The sequence below is a fragment of the Lepisosteus platostomus genome, chromosome 3 (genome assembly GCF_059453375.1).
Source record: "Lepisosteus platostomus isolate fLepPlt1 chromosome 3, fLepPlt1.hap1, whole genome shotgun sequence".
In the NCBI taxonomy this organism is placed as follows: domain Eukaryota; kingdom Metazoa; phylum Chordata; class Actinopteri; order Semionotiformes; family Lepisosteidae; genus Lepisosteus; species Lepisosteus platostomus.
The window spans coordinates 2820252-2840484 of record NC_142613.1 but is presented as its reverse complement, the minus strand read 5'-3'; the positions used below and the strand labels follow the sequence as shown (position 1 = coordinate 2840484).

At 48.3% G+C, this 20233-nt stretch overlaps 2 protein-coding genes and 1 long non-coding RNA gene across 4 annotated transcripts in view; 2 read left to right on the top strand and 1 right to left on the bottom strand.

Annotated features, from left to right (window-relative positions):
- The window catches only part of LOC148674082 (uncharacterized), a 28294-nt gene extending 8297 nt beyond the window's left edge, over window positions 1–19997 (top strand). Inside the window, exons 2-4 of one of the 2 annotated variants that reach the window (XM_088623835.1) lie at window positions 11680–11944; window positions 13003–15881; window positions 18801–19997. In XM_088623835.1, coding sequence (XP_088479961.1) covers window positions 11845–11944; window positions 13003–15881; window positions 18801–19595 — 3774 coding nt within the window. In that variant the 5' untranslated portion in view covers window positions 11680–11844 and the 3' untranslated portion in view covers window positions 19596–19997. Of the gene's footprint in view, window positions 1–11679; window positions 12021–13002; window positions 17004–18800 lie in introns of those variants that run through there. The other variant, XM_088623834.1, reaches the window with a different exon arrangement.
- On the bottom strand, window positions 1486–6579 carry LOC148674083 (uncharacterized). The gene is made up of 2 exons (XR_015934364.1): window positions 6390–6579; window positions 1486–2634 (listed from the first exon to the last, which is right to left on the bottom strand). It is a non-coding gene; the product is annotated as an uncharacterized LOC148674083 (long non-coding RNA).
- LOC148674084 (SRSF protein kinase 3-like) lies at window positions 2873–6159 on the top strand. The gene is made up of 6 exons (XM_088627152.1): window positions 2873–3071; window positions 3268–3365; window positions 3473–3580; window positions 4644–4713; window positions 4847–4939; window positions 5888–6159. The coding sequence occupies exons 1-6, from the start codon at window positions 2873–2875 to the stop codon at window positions 6070–6072; spliced, it is 753 nt and encodes a 250-aa protein (XP_088483278.1). The 3' UTR covers window positions 6073–6159.
- Window positions 19998–20233: the final 236 nt, after the last annotated feature.

The following is a 20233-nucleotide window of genomic DNA, read 5'->3' as shown; positions in this document are numbered from 1 at the left end:
CCGCTGTGCTGCTCTGGTTCCCGGGATATAGCGCCTTTTTTTTTCGCGGGGGGAGAGAAGTCACTCTGCCCCCCCGACACGCAACGGCGCAGGAGAACCGAACCGGTAATCAGGTGTCCGGCGGCCTTGACCGCAGGTAACCCCGCCAGGACACTGGGGTAACACCCCTACTCTTTTCGAGAAACGCCCTGGGATTTTTAATGACCACAGAGAGTCAGAACCTCGGTTTTTCATCTAATCCGAAGGAGGGCACCTGTTTACAGTCTAGTGTCCCCCGTCACTATACTGGGGCATTAGGATCCACACAGACCACAGGGTGAGCGCCCCCTGCTGGTCCCACTAACACCTCTTCCAGCAGCAGCCTGTTTCCCAGGAGTCTCCCATCCAGGTAGCTGGGAGCTGCGGGCTGGTAGAGCTACTTGCACCATATGAGCGCTGATTAAACGGCGAAACTGCCGCCTGTTTCTTGCAACACGACACGATTAGCAGCCTCCCGAAAGAAGTAGACCGGCGCCCTCTAGTGGCTACATATACTGCTACCAGTACCGCCCTGGCCTGAAAACCACCAGCGCAAAGGAAAAGAGCCGATGAACTCAGTTCAGCCCGTATTTTTTTTTTTAAAGATACGAGTTTATATTGTAACGCTTATGGCCGTCAGTGGTGTGTAAGAGCCGGCTTACCGCTCTGCCCTTCCCTGTAATATCAGGACCACAGCTCACCGGCCTATAGAGAAATCTCTCTTTAGTTCACCGGGCTGTGTCCCTGTTGAGTGACGCGGGAGTCCTGGGTTCGAGCCCCTGACGGTGCGGGGCCGACCTGACGCGGCAAGGGCGCCCGCCTGAACCCCTGTTGCATTACAATATCTTACTTTTAAAACATACACCAACGTGTAGCGACACACATGTGGTGTGTCGCCACATGCGTGTCGCTAAGGAAAAACAATTGACACCTGAAGAAGGCTCCACGGCCGAAACGTTGTGTTCTCTTCCTTCATTTTTTCAGCATGGAATAAACCTATTACTTGTTCCTTTGCAAGGAAAAACCATGCTTGGTGTGTTCAACCCTCCGAGGTGCAGTAACAGGTCTCCAGGCTCCAGGGCTGACGTGCCTGGAGGAACTCGGGGTCAGGGGGAGGCGAGGGGGCACCTCAGCGCGGGGGCAGGAGAGCGGACCACTGGCAGTCCACGCACAGCTCTATTGAATGCGTGCAGAAGGGTCCGCCTTCACGAGTTTAATGTTCAGCTGCAGGCAGCGCGATTGCGCAACGATGCTGCCACCGTGCGGCCGTCGCTGGAACTTCCAGCACATGTCACTCAACAGCAACTTGAATTCCTGTCGGCTGTGAAATCAAGGACACATACAAATCTCACCCGGGATCACTCTTATCAGTGTACCAGACTGTTCTCCCCTCACACACACACCCAATCATCCCCCCTTCAAACATACACACTGCCCCCAACACGGACACCAACACACAGCTGAAAGTTCCTAAAACAATTCCTGAACCTTTATTTCTATCAAGAGGAAAAGAAACCAAAAAGGCAACTTTGAAATGAAAAGATTGAACACAAACCCACGAGAACTGTGTGTCTGTAATAATAACAATACCAATAATAATAATATAACAATAATATAATAACCATCATTATCAGAACCCAGAGCTGGAAATAATCAAATCAAGGAGCAGGGGACAGTGAGAAAGTCTGGGCTTTGGAGGAGGGAGTTAGGAGGAGAGTGAGGAGGACAGGGACAGAGAGAAAGAGAAATATACCTGTCGGGGAATAAGTAGCACCAAGAAACCAAGCCTGTCGACCTTTTCCAACCACCCGTGTCGCCTACAGTCCCTTCTCCTTCTTCTCCGTCCAGAACACACACACCAGAAGCAGATACAATAGAAACAGAAACATGGCATGTGGGGGTCTCGCTTCCAAATGTGTGTCCATGAAACAAAAAGAGCAGATTCTGAGTGCGCGAGGAGCCAGCTGCGATGAGCGGCGGGTTTCTGCTGCCTGGTCACAAATAAAACCTCCAGACCCTTTCATCACGGGAGACAGGAGGGCGAAGTTCAGACTCCCCTCCCCACAGCACACGGAGAGAGGGGGTGCACTGGATTAAGACGGAGAGACGCACTCCCTCTCGCGGGGGCCAGGGGACAGAGGGAGAGAGACGGACCAGGGCAGCGGAGCTACTGCCCTCCAGCCGGTCAGGCAAGAAATCCGTTCGGAAAAGGGTGAGAGAGCCGGGCAAGACGAAGAGGTGAGAGGAGAGTGAGAGAGGTGGGAAGATGGGGAAAGGAAACTAACGGGGAAAAACGGAGGAGGGGGAGAGTCCGAGCGTCTGCGGTTTGTCTCCACGTGTTTCCGTCTGAATCCGAAGGGATCTGGACCCTGCCGGGCTGCTCCTCCGCCGGTCTGCAAGGCCCTTGAGAGTCAGATGGAGGGAGGAGAGCGCTGGAGAGGCGAGGGGCCGGAAGGAGAGAGGGAGGCCGGCTGTGTCCTTGGTCTGCCAGTCCGTCCGCAACCCCCACCCCCCCCTCGGCCCCGGAGTGACGCGCCGTCTTCAGGCCCGTCTGCTGCCTGCTGGAGTCTCCAGAACAGCCCCAACAGGGCAGCCTCTTCCACTCCATCACAAGACCTGAGAGAGAGAGGGAGAGGGAGGTCAGCTTCAGGGCAGTGTTAATGTGTTACTGGACACTGTCCACTTACTGAATGTGTAAATGACTCTGTGTCTCCCTTGCCTCTTCTCTCCCTGTATGTCTCTCACCTCTCCGTCATGCTCTCTTGCTCCATCCCTCTTTCCCCTTCCCTCTCCGCAGTGGTGCAGAACAGCAGCAGAGGGGCCACCTGCCTGGTCAACGGTGGTTGCCATACCAATGGGGGGGTTGGACGTGGGTGTGGCCTGCAGCCCCTCCAGCCCCGCCTCCTCCTCCTCCTGGTTGGAGGGCTGCAATGGCCACGCCCTGAGGATGGGCGGGGCCCGGTTCACCCCGACCTTCTCCCCGACCTCGGACTCGGCGCTGTCCGGATACTCCACGGAGAGAGACTGCCGCAGCCACCTGCTGTCCCCACACAGTGAGTCGCTCGGTCTGACTGTGGCCACGTCAGCTGATCTGGCAGGTCCAGTGTTTGCCTTTGCATCCTCAGGAATTCAATATGAATGTTCCAGACTTTGATAAATGGTGGTTTATTTTTTTTTTACAATGCTGTACTTGCTAGTATTATGAGTGGATTTCTCTGGTGACCCCGTCTCTCTACCCTGCTCCGTCAGTGTTCAGTGCTGCTGATTTCCTGGTGAACCCCCTGGAGCCCCAGAACGCAGATAAAATCCAAATCAAGATCGCAGACCTGGGCAACGCCTGCTGGGTGGTAAGAGACACACAGGCTTCTTCGTCGCCCTGTACCCTGACTCTTCCTCCTCACCTGCTCACCTGTACCCTGAACTCGCTCTTTTTGTGTCTCACGCTCTGTCCCAGCACAAGCACTTCACAGAAGACATCCAGACCCGGCAGTACCGCTCTCTGGAGGTGCTGATTGGCGCGGGGTACGGCACTCCAGCGGACATGTGGAGCACCGCCTGCATGGTGAGATGAGCAGAGAGAGGGGACAGGGGGTCAGTGGAGAGAGAGTAAGAGAAACGGGACAGGGGGTCAGTGGAGAGAGAGCAGAGAGAGGGGACAGGGGGTCAGTGGAGAGAGAGAGGGGACAGGGGACAGGGGGTCAGTGGAGAGAGAGAGGGGACAGGGGACAGGGGGTCAGTGGAGAGAGAGTAAGAGAGAGGGGACAGGGGGTCAGTGGAGAGAGAGTAAGAGAGAGGGGACAGGGGGTCAGTGGAGAGAGAGCAGAGAGAAGATTGATTGAAATGATGGAGGAGAAGAATATAAAACAAAAGGAATGTGTAGAAGAGGATAAAGGAAGAAGGGAAACCATACTGCATAAACCCAGGCTACAGATTTACAGAACTACAGAATTCAGCTATATCGCAGTTTTGACAGCAGCCATATCACCCTGCACCTCACAGCTGGCAACCCACTGGAGCTCAGCAGGTGTGGGCCTGGCCAGTACCTGGATGGGAGACTCCTGGGAAGGCTAAAGTGGCTGAACCAGCAGGGGGCGCTCACCCTACCGCCTGTGTGGGTCTTAATGCCCCAGTATAGTGACGGAAAAGGTATACTGTAAAAATGCACCATCCTTCAGCTGAGACATAAAACTATAGTCCTGACTCTTTGTGGTAACTAAAAATCCCGGCGCGTTTCTCGAAAAGAGTAGGGGTGTTACCCTGGAGTCCTGGTGAAATTTCCCCCTGTCCTTTACACATCATGGCCTCCTGATAACCCCCCTCTCTGAACGGGCTTCATCCCTCTGCTCTCCTCCCCACTGAGAGCTGGTGTGTGGGGAGAGTACTGGTGCATCACCCAGGTGGGGCTGCACACTGGTGGGGGTGGAGGGGATCCCCAGTACCTGTAAAGCGCTTTGGGTGGAGTGTCCAGAAAAGCGCTATAGAAGTATAAAGACTATTCAGTGATGAAAGAAAATGAGTGTAAGAAGTGTCTGGTTTGAGTTCACTGATGAACTGTTTGTTGACCAATGTGTATTGCTCCAGCGTGCGGTCTCTGGGAGTGTTGACTCTTGTGGGTTGTGTTGTAGGCGTTTGAGCTGGCCACAGGCGACTACCTGTTCGAGCTGCACTCCGGAGAGGACTACACCCGCGATGAAGGTCAGGCTGCCAGGAGGCTCTGGGTCTCTGTGTCTTTTCTCCTTGCCTGGCCGTGTTCCCGCCTTGCCTTGCTGTTGTGGTTGTCAGTGTTGTGTAACGTGTTGTAATATCTGTGTGTGTGTGTCTCGCCTAGATCACATCGCCCACATCATTGAGCTGCTGGGGCCCATCCCCCCCCACTTCGCCCTGTCGGGACGGTACTCCAGGGAATACTTCAACCGCAGAGGTAACACACTGAGCACCCACACGCCACGCCCTCGTACTGCCCCCACCCACACGCCACACCCTCGCACTGCCCCCACCCACACACCACACCCTCACACTGCCCCCACCCACACGCCACACCCTCGTACTGTCCCCACCCACACCCTCACACTGCCCCCACCCACACGCCACACCCTCGTACTGCTCTCACTCTCACACCACATCCTCACACTGCACCCACCCACACACCACACCCTCACACTGCCCCCACCCACACGCCACACCCTCACACTGCCCCCACCCACACGCCACACCCTCACACTGCCCCCACCCACACGCCACGCCCTCGTACTGCTCTCACTCTCACACCACATCCTCACACTGCACCCACCCACACACCACACCCTCACACTGCTCTCACTCTCACACCACACCCTCGTACTGCCCCCACCCACACGCCACGCCCTCGTACTGCTCTCACTCTCACACCACACCCTCACACTGCCCCCACCCACACGCCACACCCTCGTACTGCTCTCACTCTCACACCACATCCTCACACTGCACCCACCCACACACCACACCCTCACACTGCTCTCACTCTCACACCACACCCTCGTACTGCCCCCACCCACACGCCACGCCCTCGTACTGCCCCCACCCACACGCCACGCCCTCGTACTGCTCTCACTCTCACACCACACCCTCACACTGCCCCCACCCACATGCCACACCCTCGTACTGCTCTCACTCTCACACCACACCCTCACACTGCACCCACTCTCACACCACACCCTCATACTGCCCCCACCCACATGCCACACCCTCACACTGCTCTCACCCACACGCCACACCCTCGTACTGCCCCCACCCACACGCCACGCCCTCGCACTGCACACTGCATTGGCAAAAAAACAGTGCGGACTGAATCTGAGAGTGAAGCCGTGTTGCTGTGTGGCGCCCCCTGCAGGTGAGCTCAGGCACATCTCGAACCTGAAGCCGTGGGCCTTGTATGAAGTGCTGCTGGAGAAGTACGAGTGGCCGCTGGAGCAGGCTGCCCAGTTCAGTGACTTCCTCCTCACCATGCTGGAGTACATCCCTGAGAGGAGGGCTACAGCCGCACAGTGCCTGCAGCATCCCTGGCTGAACTCCTGAGCACTGTCCCAGCCCTGGAGCAGCCCCTGAGCACTGTCCCAGCGCTGGAGCAGCCCCTGAGCACTGTCCCAGCCCTGGAGCAGCCCCTGAGCACTGTCCCAGCCCTGGAGCAGCCCCTGAGCACTGTCCTCTCTCAATACACTAGTTCTTGAATTTAGCCCTACAGTCCCAATGTGAGTGTTGGTGACCTCTCTGGGGCGGATTTATACTCATACAACTCCTCTGTTGCTTAAGGCAGTTTGTTCTGAGCTCTGAGCACAACACAATGAGTACAGTCCCACCCCTGCAGTTAAATCACTCCGCATGTCCAGGCTTACCCCTCACTCTCTTGGCCAGCACTCCCACTCCCAGTTTCCTTCTGCTGGGACAGCGGGGTTCAGGGGTAAATGCACAGGCAGGCCCAGCGCCCCGTCTGCACCCACACAGCACTGCTCCTCACCAGTGTGCTCAGCTGCAGTAGGGAAGGCACATCGCTGGGGGTGATTTGTCACTTTATTTCACTGGCAGTCGAGGAGCGAAGGAAGGCGAGTTTGGCTAGCACAAGCGTTTTCTCAAACTTAACCCTTTGTTAAAATAATCTGAAGTTATTTTTATGGAGATGTATTGCTCAGTTTGTCTTTGAACCTGTTTATTCTGTAATGATTTTTATTTGGGCTTTTTTGTTCTTCTATCCCAGAACCTTAACAAGAGCTTGTTTTCAGTGCCTTGAAGAACAGTTTGTGTGTGAGGGGGGGAAGCAAAATTTTGCTTTAGCACAAAAATGGGTTTTTCAGAGCCCGTATTAATTGTATTTTCTGTAAAGAAAAGTAAATCCTTCCAAAAAAGAAACCAAGCGCAGTAGAAGTGAAGCTGAAATAAAGACGCCATGTTTTGGGTAAATGTCTCGGCTGGGCTGTGTTCTGGGGTCGTGCTGATGTGAGAATCAGGCTGCAGTGAGGGGGGCAGCAGACCTGCTCCCCCAAGGCCAGTCTCCTCTCCTCCCCTGAGTTCAAGATCCGTACTTGAGTGATTCATCCACCTGCGAGCAGAACTCAGCTCATCCTTGTTCCTCTTTGCAGACTGAAGGTGGGACTGAGAGCTCAGAGCTCCTCTCTGGTGCACAGAGCAAACTGGCCCAGCCAGCATGTCTTCAGCAGGGCTGGATCTCCCTGCAAATAACCTCCAAACATGCAGACTCCACACAGACAGACACCAGAGGCTGGACTCCAGCCCAAGGGCCTGTAGCTGTATCTTCCTCAGCTTGGTGCTCTGCAGCTGTGTTCTAACCCTGCTGAATTGTGAATGCTGGAGGGAGGGATGAAATAGACAAACCGGCACTGAAACAGGAAATCTGACTGAGATGGGCCGTGGGTCCTGCTGCGAGCTGTACAGGACAGATCAATGTTGGTGTTTTCACTGGACAAACACTAAAGACCCAGGGGAGCTGGAGTCTATTCCAGCAAGCAATGGTCTCAAGGCAGGATAACCCTGGGCAGGATGCCAGGCCATTGCAGGACACTCACACACTCACACACCAGGGCTGTTTAACCTACAGTACCAGCATGTCTGTGGCCTGTGGGAGGAAACAGGAGCACCCAGAGAAAACCCACACAGACACATGGAGACCATGCAAACTCCACACAGATAGACCCCAGTGATTGAACCCAGGGCCCCAGCGCTGTGAGGCTGCAGTGCTCAGCTGCACACCACACCCTTCATTAATGGCAATTTCAGGTGTTTGTTTCTGGGATTCGGGCAGAGTGTTGGCATGAATGCTGGGGAGCGGTTTTCTAATACTGTACTGATGGTGTACCTACCCGTGCAGGTAACAGTATCATCCCATTGCTGGGGCCCTGGACCTCTTCTGTACCTGACTTCTTGTAACTGCAGTCATTTCTGAGAAAAAGACTTCAGCAGCAGGGGGAGTGACTCCTAGGTCAGTATATAAGTGTGAGAAAGTGCAGAGTCGGTCTAAACCACATCCTCAACTTACAGGTATCTCCACGTTCTCTGTCTTTGGGTGAGTACTAAAATGTCATTTGGAAATTGTTCAGTATATACTGTAACTTAACAAGCAAATACATTTTTAAAAAATATATTTTAAATACAAGGTTATGCTTGGGGATGTTTTAAGACAATATTCAGGTAATGGCTATTGGTCTCTTATATGAAGTATTAAAAAAAACTGCTAGCACGTAATACAGTGTCTTAAAATTGTTGCTAATACCCAGAAAGAAAAAAATATAAATTTAGCTTTTTTTTACCTCCTTCACAATGCTTAACTCACGATTAATAGATACAGAAGTACTCACACGTTTGTGGTCTGTTTAATTTAATGTGTACAAATGAGTGAGGCATTGATGAGTGGGTCAGAATTTATAACTGAGTTTTTTTCAAAATATTTAGAAACATACAATTTTCATTGTTGTGATTTACAATTATAAAACAAAAAAAAATCGCAACTTCATGCTGCTGTAGTAGTTATAGTTTGGAAAGCAGACTGGATCTTGAGGGCAGAGACAGACACACAATAATGTAATAATGATAATTGGGGCAAAGACATGTTCTCTTTTAGCAGATAAAATACATGCATCTTATTAACTGAAAACACTTTATTAATATAAAATTCACATGTAGGTATTTTTTAATGTAAAGCTGAAGTGTGTGTTTCTGGGATTCAAGCAGGCTGTACCTGCAGGAGTTCTGTGGAGTCGCTCTCCGATAGTGATGTTTCTGGACAAGATTACCTGACTGGTGCTGCAGTCTTGAGAACTAGACCAGTCTGAGGGCTGAAATAGTTTAGGTATCGTAGGTCCACACTTTCACACTTGGTTAAAAAAAAATCTCATAAAATTCCTCCACAAACCAGATTTTTGTAAGTGAGGCACTGACCTTGCTGGTGTCCAATAGCGAGAGCAGTGGAAGTGTCCGAGGGCTGGTCTAGTGGGGATGGCGTGAGCAGGACGTCTTCACGGGAGTCTTGGATCTGCTGTCAGTGCCGAGTACAGCAGCTCTTCCTTCATGTCTCACCCCCAGGACCTGTACAGAACAAGCAGGTTGGCGGATGGAACTCAGGTGCTGTGCCTAGATGTCTCAGTCTAGATTTCTTGTCTTTCTGTTTTTGATGTGCAAGGATATTGTCAGTCTGGGTGAAAAGAAAGGTCTTTATCTGAAGGTCCTTATTGTCTTTGTTCTTAATCATAAGAAATAGGATCACTTGTTAAAATACCCTGAACATGATCAGCTACACCACACATCTGTGAACATTATGACTGAACAACAGTAATAAGAATCACTATGCTCTCTTGGTACCAGAGCGAATAACACTTGCACACAAGTTCCATTAAGACATTTTTTTCAAAATGTTTTAAAGAATGGAATTGCTTTTTTCTCTTAACAAATCTTATGCCATAATGCCACATTCTAGCACTTTACATAATACCCTATTAAATTTCAGGTTTTAAAATGAAGAACACATTAATGGAGTTATACTTGCTGACAAAGAATAAAGGGGTGTGATAAGTTACAATACTGCTTCTCCAGAGTAACATTTTAGAAACCTGTTCAGTGCGAGGCACAGCACGTACTGAACAACCACAAAATTTAAGTTTGCAAAGATCGAAACCTCAGGAGGGGGCTCCGCCTGTTTCCGTTTCCTCTGAAAGCTGACAGCTCTAGTAGACAACGTTTCAACAAGGGGGTGTTCTTGAAGGAAAGCCAGCACCAGCGCCCAGCACCAGAATCCATCTTTGAGAAACAGAGGGCTGAACTGTCCTGATGTCTCTGAGAGGAAACTGTGAGGTCTGTGGACAGAGGTCATTGCTGAGGGTCCTGCACACTGTGGTAGCAACTTGCTTCCAGCAAGAAAACAGCTCAGGATTGATCCTGGACAGGTATATAAAAGCCTGGGTGATCCACACCTTGAGTTGGGACAAATCTCATTTTTAATCTGCTGCTCGGGGTCATACCAATTCTGTGTCCATATTGTAGGCGCATGGTTTTGTATTTACATGAGACAGTTCTATTAGTGGAGGACCTGGATAGCCTAGAAACAAGTGTACAACTCAGACAGAAGGAGAACAGGCTGAATGCATGACTCTTACTGTACATGGGGAAAGTGCAGCTAAACACATAACAGTGCTTAAACAGAACAGGAAAGCAGAAAAACAGTATCAGTACAATATTAGTGAAGTCGTTAAAGAACTGTGCAGAAGACCTACAGCAAGTTTTTTTACTCGAAATTCAAAACCCATGGATTGAGGGTCATGCTTATAATACCGAGTGGTCCCCCTAGTGGCAATATCAGATATGACACTCACCATTGCTTGTACAGAAAGTTAAAATTTTGAATAAACTAACATCCGTCATTCCTTATTGGAAAAAGAATGTGCAAAGCACTGTATGTGTTTCCACACATTCTTACTTCATTTCCTTAGAAAAACACAAAATATTTAATTAAATAAATAACATTAAATTACAATACTAGGTGTTATACCCATTCAAGTAAGAACTGTGCTCTGCCTGTTAATGTCAAATGAATGGCAAAAACATGAGTTAAGAACTCTAAAATATCAAACCTGTGAGAATCACACCTGAATAGTCACAGGATTTAACAAATATAGGACATTTTGCCAAGATCTCCTGAAAAAAACAAAATTCCTGTAGGTGAGATATTTTAATCCCAGATTTGAACTGACCAAGCAGAACTGTGGCAGACCAGACTATCTCTATGGCTAATAAATAGAGCAAGAAAGAGACCAGAAATTAGAAGTCAGGACCAGAGGAGCAGGAAGACAAGGAGTGAAGACCAGAGGAGCCGGAAGACAAGGAGTGAAGACCAGAGGGAAGCAGGAAGACAAGGAGTGAAGACCAGAGGAGCAGGAAGACAAGGAGTAAAGACCAGAGGGAGTCAGGATGCCCAGAAGGAGAAGCAGGAGCAGGAGCTCCACTGGACCAGGGAAGCACAGTCTGATACTCGGCTCCACCTCAACTGCTGCTCCAGAACAGGCTGGTGTTGGGCGTGAAGGCTCACTATCCATCCGGACTTTTCTCTGGGTTCAGGCTTCGGAAATTTGCCCAAAGCCACAGACGAGGCTCCACCTGTCACAGTCTGGAGGAAAAAGCGCCACTGCAACTGGGCTGTGAGGAAACGTCACATGGCTGGACTCTTTTATACTGAGTCTCACAAGGAGAAAGAGCATCAACGCTCTCTCAGTGGCTCGACTGTCTCCAGTGGTTGGAGTCTCTTTCTCTCTCTCTCCCTCTTTCAGCAGCAGAGCTCAGCTGCACAGCACGTCCAGCCCTTCACGGCTGCCTCACATCCCTGAAAGGAGGCAAATGTGTAAACACAGTGGAACCTGGCTGTCAGGTGTCATGACCATGAAGACTACCTGCCGGCTCCACTCAGGTGGAGGCCCAGTTGACTGCCTGTCACAGAGCTGCTCTGATTCCACCACCGATTATTCATGTCCCAGGTGAAGGTGTCGCTAAAGACCTGACTGGCCCTACACCCCAGCTGGCTGAAGGACACGACTGTATTTTAACTCTATCTGGAAGCGATCCTTGCATGAAACATAGCCTTTTTTATAGCTTAATAGTGACAGAAATCCAAGCAGTAGATAAGTGAAGGTTCCCAGAGCCAAGCTTCATCGACCAGGAATTTAATCTATCTGGATACCCAGATTCACAGCTACATCCATTAATGTAAAACCTAAATTATATATGTAAAGATACAAACATATATAACTGTTGACTTTAAACCTTCTTTCTACAGTATCCAGTCCACCACCAGCCATGTCATCTGTAGGAACTGTTCCCATTGAGATGGCAGCTCTGGGCAGACCCTTCCAGCTGGGGATGCTGTATGACTGCCGCAGGGACGCACTGATCCCAGGTAAACCCACAGCACAGCAGACACAACTACGCACTGTTCCAGCTGGGCTGCTGTATGACTGACACACTGATCCCAGGTAAACCCACAGCACAGCAGAAACAAATACACACTGTTCCAGCTGGGCTGCTGTATGACTGACACACTGATCCCAGGTAAACCTGTAGCACAGCAGACACAACTACACACTGTTCCAGCTGGGCTGCTGTATGACTGACACACTGATCCCAGATACACCCACAGCACAGCAGACACAACTACACACTGTTCCAGCTGGGCTGCTGTATGACTGACACACTGATCCCAGGTAAACCCACAGCACAGCAGAAACAAATACACACTGTTCCAGCTGGGCTGCTGTATGACTGACACACTGATCCCAGGTAAACCTGTAGCACAGCAGACACAACTACACACTGTTCCAGCTGGGCTGCTGTATGACTGACACACTGATCCCAGATACACCCACAGCACAGCAGACACAACTACACACTGTTCCAGCTGGGCTGCTGTATGACTGACACACTGATCCCAGGTAAACCCACAGCACAGCAGACACAACTACACACTGTTCCAGCTGGGCTGCTGTATGATTGACACACTGATCCCAGGTAAACCCACAGCACAGCAGACACAACTACACACTGCTCCAGCTGGGCTGCTGTATGACTGACACACTGATCCCAGGTAAACCTGTAGCACAGCAGACACAACTACACACTGTTCCAGCTGGGCTGCTGTATGACTGACACACTGATCCCAGGTAAACATTCCAGATGAAATCTATTAATTTAGTGCCAATATACAATATAGGATAACAGAATACAATTTCAATCTTATTTGAATTTCATTGACATGTCCTAAACTCTCCTCACAGGTCTTTTTAAGCTTCTCGGTTCATGATACAGTTAATTCTATCACTGAAGCTGTTGAATCACAAGATTAATGACCTTCTTTATTACATCAGTGTCTCGCTATATGAAACTTAGTACTGAACAAACCTCTTTGGCATTGTCCAGTGTGTCAGGAGCATTAGGTAATCAACCCTAATTCTATTGCAGCCATCACGCTGTGGGACCATGAGGAGCTACAGAAGAAAACCAGTGTGCGCTCCCAGAATAAAACTGAGCTCAGCGTCTCTGCCTCAGACTCCATTGATGACAAAGCTTCGGCCCTGCAGGTGGACGCCTCACTGAAGGCCAGTCTGCTGGGGGGTCTTGTAGAAGTGGGAGGAGCCGCCAAGTACTTCAATGACAAGAAGAAATCCCACAGCCAGGCCAGAGTCACTCTGCAGTACAACACCACTGTCAGGTACGAGCAGCTGACCATGAGTCACCTGGGCCAAAAGAAGGTGACCCATTCCAAAGTATATGAGGACGACATGGCCACCCATGTGGTCACAGCTGTGCTGTATGGGGCTCAGGCCTACTTTGTGTTTGACAGAGAGGTGTCTGAAGGAGAGAACAAGCAGGAGATCGAGGGAAAACTTAAACTCACAATTGAAAAGCTGAAAGGAATCTCAATTAGTGGCAAAGCCTCTCTGGAAATGACAGAACAGGAAAAGGCCGCTGGAGAAAAGTTCAGCTGCACATTTCACGGGGATGTTCAGCTGGCGACAAACCCGTCCACTTTTAAAGAGGCCATTGAGGTCTACAGAGCCCTCCCGACTCTGCTCGGAGAAGGAGGAGAACACGCTGTGCCCATCAGGGTCTGGCTGTACCCGCTGGTCAAGCTGGACTCCAGGGCTGCTAAGCTGGTCAGACACATAAGCAACTGTTTTGTCACACAGGCACAGACTGCAGTGGAGAACCTGGATGTGATTGAAATGCGATGTAACGACTTGCAGAAACACACAGTTTCCCAAACCTTTCCTGACGTCAAAGGAAAAACTGAAAATCTGAAACAACTGGTCCTTCAGTACAAACTGAATTTCATGGATAGATTAGCCAGTGTCCTGCCTGCTGTTAGGGGAGGTGGGAAAGATGAAGAAGAGTTCAGAGAGCTGATAAAACATCATGAAGACTCACCTTTCAACTTTCACAGGCTTCAACTGTGGCTGCAGAATAAAGAACAAGAAATGGACACAGTCAGTGGATATCTTACTAAACTGAAAGACAGTGGTATAAAAGTACTGTCTTTACACAGGGAGCTTAACCAGGTGCTGTTTGATCCAGGCACTGAGAATATGGTTTGTTTCAGCTTCACCTCACTCAGCCAGCCTGAGCCGTATCTGTCAGAGCTGACCAGCTACCTCAGACACCCAGAGAGCAGGAACACAGACACTGACACACAACAGGCCAGTACAGGATGGGTAAAGAGAGAGTCTGTTCTGAACATGAAACTGTATCTGAAGGTTTTCTTTGAGTTGGTGAATATTAACAAGGCCCAGAAGGAAACTAAATTCTTTGCTGATTCTAAACAAGATGACCAGTGTCCAGGAGCGTGTATCTTCCTGTATGAGGATGGGGATAATGAAGGTGTGCATTTTGAGCCCCCATCAAAGCCTGGCACCCCTGAGGCTCACACAATGACACACAACAGTGTGACAGTACAGGTGTCCCCCCCCAGCTCCACCACACTGCAGCACAGGGTGGAATATAAACCCAAGAAGCAGGAAGAGTGGGAATCTGTCACTGTCACAGACACTCAGGACTCTGTCACTGTGTCAGGGCTGCAGCCTCACACTGAGTATGAGCTCAGATCCACAGCAGTGGGCAAGCTGGGATACCCCGTGAGCAGTGACATCATCAGTGTGGAGACTCTGCCAGCAAGCCCCCCTGGAAAACCCTCAGCTCTCCAGGTGTCTCCAACTTCCATCACAATAACCTGGGAAAATCCTTCTGCTGTTGGAGAGGGGGTCAGTATTCTGGGATACATCATTGAATACAGAGAGGAAGGAGTACAGAGCAGAGAGGACACATCTGATCAGTGGCTGAAGAAGAAAACGAACAAAGAACAGAATTCATTTTCTATGGAAGGCTTGACAAAGGAAACATCCTACAGAATCAGAGTCCGGTGTGACTGTGGAGCTCTTGGGACCAGCGCACCGAGTGATGAAGTGGTGATCACAACAGCAGAAACAACACCTGTGAAGCAAATTACAGGCGACCCCAAGAAGTGCACTTTAATGAACAAGGGCAAACCTTCGATTTACAGGCTTAATCTGTCTAAAGATAAACGCAGTACCTGTCCCAAACTCAGCTTTGGAAAACCAGCAGAGAACATTAGAAACAGAACGATCATGCTCCTGGGAGCGACGGGCTCAGGGAAGACCACCCTCATCAATGGGATGATCAACTACATCCTGGGAGTGGAGTGGGAGGATGAGAGCAGGTTCAAACTGATACAGGAAGAGACCAACAGGACACAGGCTGAGAGTCCGCCCTCTGAGATCACAGCCTATCAGATCCACCACAGCGAAGGGTTCAGGGTTCCCTACTCTCTCACTATTGTGGACACTCCAGGGTTTGGGGACACCAGAGGGATCGGACAGGACAAAATCATCACCCAGAAGATCAGAGACTTCTTTTCTGATAAGAATGGTATCGTTAGTCTTGACGCAGTGTGTTTTGTGGTCCAGTCTGCTTTAGCACGTCTCACACACACACAGAAGTACATCTTTGACTCAATTCTCTCGATATTTGGAAAAGACGTTGCAGACAATATTGTAGTTCTGGTCACCTTTGCTGACGGGCAGGCTCCACCTGTTTTAGAGGCCATCAAAGCTGCTGATGTCTCTTGTGCCAAACTGAAAAATGGCGACCCCTGCCATTTCAAATTCAACAACGCAGTCTTGTTTGCTACTAATGAGGGATCAACAGGAAGTTCACATCAGAGTAAGTTTGACAAAATGTTATGGCAGATGGGTTCAGAAAGCATGGATACATTCTTTAGCTATTTGAACACCATGCAAACCCGAAGTCTGCAGCTGACAAAGGAGGTCCTGGAGGAGCGCAATCGACTGGAGGTGACAGTGGAGGGGCTGCAGCCCAAGATCAAAGTCGGACTGACGACACTCAATGAATTGGAATGGACACAAGAAGCACTGGAACGTCACAAACACTGTATAGAGCAAAACAAGAACTTTGAGTATGAAGTAGAGGTCACAGAGGCAGTAAAGGAAGATATCTCTGGGACTGGAAACTACATCAACAACTGCCAAGTGTGTCATACCACCTGTCACTATCCCTGTCAAAGTCCTAATGATAATGATAAGAAAGGTTGTTGGGCAATGGATAATAAAGGAAACTGCAGGATTTGTCCTGGGAAATGTGTCTGGAGTGTACATTTTCTTCAGAAGTACAGATGGGAATACAGAACCAGAAAAGAGAAAAGAACATATGAGGATCTGAAAAGGCAGTTTGAGGACGCAAAGGGGAAAAAGATGAGTGCAGAGGAAGAAGTCAAACAGCTTCAGAAGACATACAAAGAGGTACACAAAGAGGTTTTAAAATTAACTGAAAACTTGGGTCGCACTCTGAAGCGTCTGAAAGAGATCGCTCTGCGGCCCGACCCTCTCAGGACCCCAGATTACATTGACCTGATGATACAGGCTGAGGAGCACGAAGCCAAGCCTGGATACCTGGAGCGCATCAGAGAACTACAGCAAGTCAGAGAAGGAGCTGTGATAGTGCAGAAGGTGGCCAGTGGAGAGAGTCTGCTTCCACAGGAAGAGAAGACTTTGAAAGAGTGGGCAAAGGACGGTGACTCAGATTTCTTTAACTATCTGTTTGGTAAAAAAAACTATTGGCAATAACAAGTAGCTGAAAAGTATGGAAAATGTCATATCTAGCATTTCACCATTTCACACCTTAATCATGTTTTTTTCTGCTTTGTTTTAAAACTTAAAAGATGTATTTTTTGTTACAAAAATCTTATTAAATAAACTATTAGTAAATATTTTCCATGTCTGACATTCTTTTCCTGTTCTGATTTAAGTTTTTTTCATAAGCCAAATTTGATGCTACCTATGTCGAGTTTAAACTATTAATGTATGGTAAGCTTTAATGAAAAATTACACCACCTTTAATCTTATTTGCCAAATAAATACACATTCAAGGAATTTGGCGTTTTGGAAACTTTTATTCCTCATCCAAAAAGGGGAAAGAGTTGAGGGCTGAGTAAATAGTCTTCAGAAAGAGAACTTCAGAAAGAATACAAAAAAATAAAACTGATAAAACTGAAACAGTCAAGCTAATCCAGGGTTCAAGAAAACAGAGTAACCACGACTTAGAGAGGGAGCTGTAACAACATTGTACAACAAGTGGCCAGAGGAGAGATTCTACTTCCAGAAGAAGAGAAAACGTGTGAAAAGGAAATATTAAACCACTGAAGGTCATATCTCTCACTTCCTAGAATGCTGCAGGCCAGTATGAAAAAGTTACCTATCTAATACTAACACTTACAGGTATGTCTCATACATTATGAAGGCTTGATTAATTTAATAGAGGGTGTCAGGAAAATAACTGGAACTAATTTAAATCATTAAAAAATAAATGAATGGTATACCTAATTTGAGGAATGTGAGATCTGGCACAGCTCTTGGTAAAGGAATAATAAACCAAAAGCAAACAGGAACACTTATAAAGTTGGAGAGATATTTAGTTGGAAATTACCTCAAAACAATAAAGTTTCAAGTGGAGAGCTGTGTTAGCACACAAGCTGCAAAGCAACAAGTCAGGTCAATTTCAACATATTTCTGAGCTTTGCCGATACCTGGATAAATCGGCTGTGGTGCTTTACCACACTGCTTTTACTGACTACTTTTATCACCTGCCTTGGATAAAAGTAGAGATTGAACAAATATAAAAAATTCTGCATGGATTTTTATGAAGACAGGACCTGGAATGGTCTTCTCAGCCTTCCAACATAAGGTGAAATAAATGATAGAACATAACGATAAAATATACACTGAGGGGTTCCACCTGCAAGCACACAATGACAGCCAGAGGCTCTGGAGATGCTCAGCTGGAACAGGGCTGACAAGGTGCTGGGGTCTTCTCACCTGCTGTCATGCCCAAGTGATAGTAACAAGTGACTGAAGACCAGAGGGCAGGGGTATTGCTGGAAGGATCCCAGCTCTGCGCGTGAAGTGTGGTAGAGGGAGGCTGTCTGGCATATGCTGTGACTTCACTGCAGGGACAGAGGAGGGATCTGACAGGGGTCAGAGCACGCCAGGCTGGGGTCTGGGTGTGCAGGCTGTGGGATTGGTGTTTACTATGGGGCGTGAATGTGGTGGTGTAAGGAACCACTCACCAAACTAGGAACCAGCAGCTGATTGATGTGAACCCCATCTCTGTACTAGAAGAGGAGCAGGAGCTGCCTGTCTGACAGCACAGCGCTGAGTGCTTATTAGAAAGGCAATAGGGAGTTAAGTGTGAGGGGGCCTACAAGTGTGCGACAGTGTGTGAGAACAGAGAAACCAAAGTGTGTACCGTGAAAAGGTACAGTATGGAGTGTGGGAGTTTCAGTGTTTGTGAAAGAGCAGGCCTGCAATGAGCTCTTTCACTGGAGTGGGTCAGTGGCTGATACAGATATAACAGTCCGCACCTGTGGTGAGTCCTGGACCCGACCAGTGGGGTCCTGGAGGTCCGCAGTGCCTGCAGGCTTTCAAATTTCTTAATCGCTGCAGCAGCTCGAGAGCTTAGACAATGTCTCTTGTGCCAAAGAGAAAAATGGCACCCCTCGCCAATTCAAATTCAACAACTCAGTCTTGTTTGCTTCTAATGAGGGATCAACAGGAAGTTCACATCAGCGTATGTTTGACAAAATGTTCTGGCAGATGGGTTCAGAAAGTATGGATACATTCTTTAGCTATTTGAACACCATGCAAACCCGAAGTCTGCAGCTGACAAAGGAGGTCCTGGAGGAGCGCAATCGACTGGAGGTGACAGTGGAGGGGCTGCAGCCCAAGATCAAAGTCGGACTGACGACACTCAATGAATTGGAACAGACACAAGAAGCACTGGAACGTCACAAACACTGTATAGAGAAAAACAAGAACTTTGAGTATGAAGTAGAGGTCACAGAGGCAGTAAAGGAAGATATCTCTGGGACTAGAAACTACATCAACAACTGCCAAACGTGTCATACCACCTGTCACTATCCCTGTGGAATTCCTAATGATGATGGTAAGAAAGGTTGTTGGGCAATGGATAATAAAGGAAACTGCAGGATTTGTCCTGGGAAATGTGTCTGGAGTGTACATTTTAATCAGAAGTACAGATGGGAATACAAAACCAGAAAAGAGAAAAGAACATATGAGGATCTGAAAAGGCAGTTTGAGGACGCAAAGGGGAAAAAGATGAGTGAAGAGGAAGTTGTCAAACAGCTTCAGAAGACATACAAAGATGTACAGAAAGAGGTCTTACAATTAATTGACAAATTGAGTCGCACTCTGAAGCGTCTGAAAGAGATCGCTCTGCGGCCCGACCCTCTCAGGACCCCAGATTACATTGACCTGATGATACAGGCTGAGGAGCACGAAGCCAAGCCTGGATACCTGGAGCGCATCAGAGAACTACAGCGAGTCAGAGAAGGAGCTGTGATAGTGCAGAAGGTGGCCAGTGGAGAGAGTCTGCTTCCACAGGAAGAAAAGACTTGGAAAGAGTGGGTAAAGGACAGTGCCTCAGATTTTACAAAAAGTAAAAGATAAGATAGTTTGAAAGCATACTTTACAAATGAGAATTAAGTGCATATCACCAACATGGATTCTCTCTCAGTGTTGTCAAAGCTGAAATTGCTGGATTGAAAATTAGAGAAATACAGGATTGACTGATAAACATGTTACCGTATAAATGTCCCCTTTCTAACATTCTGATAAAGATATTATTAAATTGAAAAGCAGCAAATAAAAGTTATTGTTCCATATAGGCTTTGGCACCAAGTATATGTTAGTGAATACACCACAAGATACTAATTTTGTTCAAATGTTTGACATATGTAAAATAATTGTACTGGGATACTATTGAATTGTTACACTGATGATCTGACAAGGGAGTGAAAGAGCATTTCTGAAATGTGTTTTCTTTTGTTTTCTATAAAACATCGATGCATATTGTGTTCTCTGTGACCCTTTTTCTGTATTAATTTCATAGACAATTTTCATTCATTAGCCTGATTTCATGTTTCTTGTACTGTCTTTAAAGAGATACAACCTTTATATAACTTTTCACGAAGAACAGCACAAGTAACCTTCTTTGTGCTCAGTGGTTTTAAATAAATCCAGTCTCAGTGAAACTTGAGCAATGCAATCTTTTATACTTCTCATCCAGTCTGTCTCCCGAACCACCT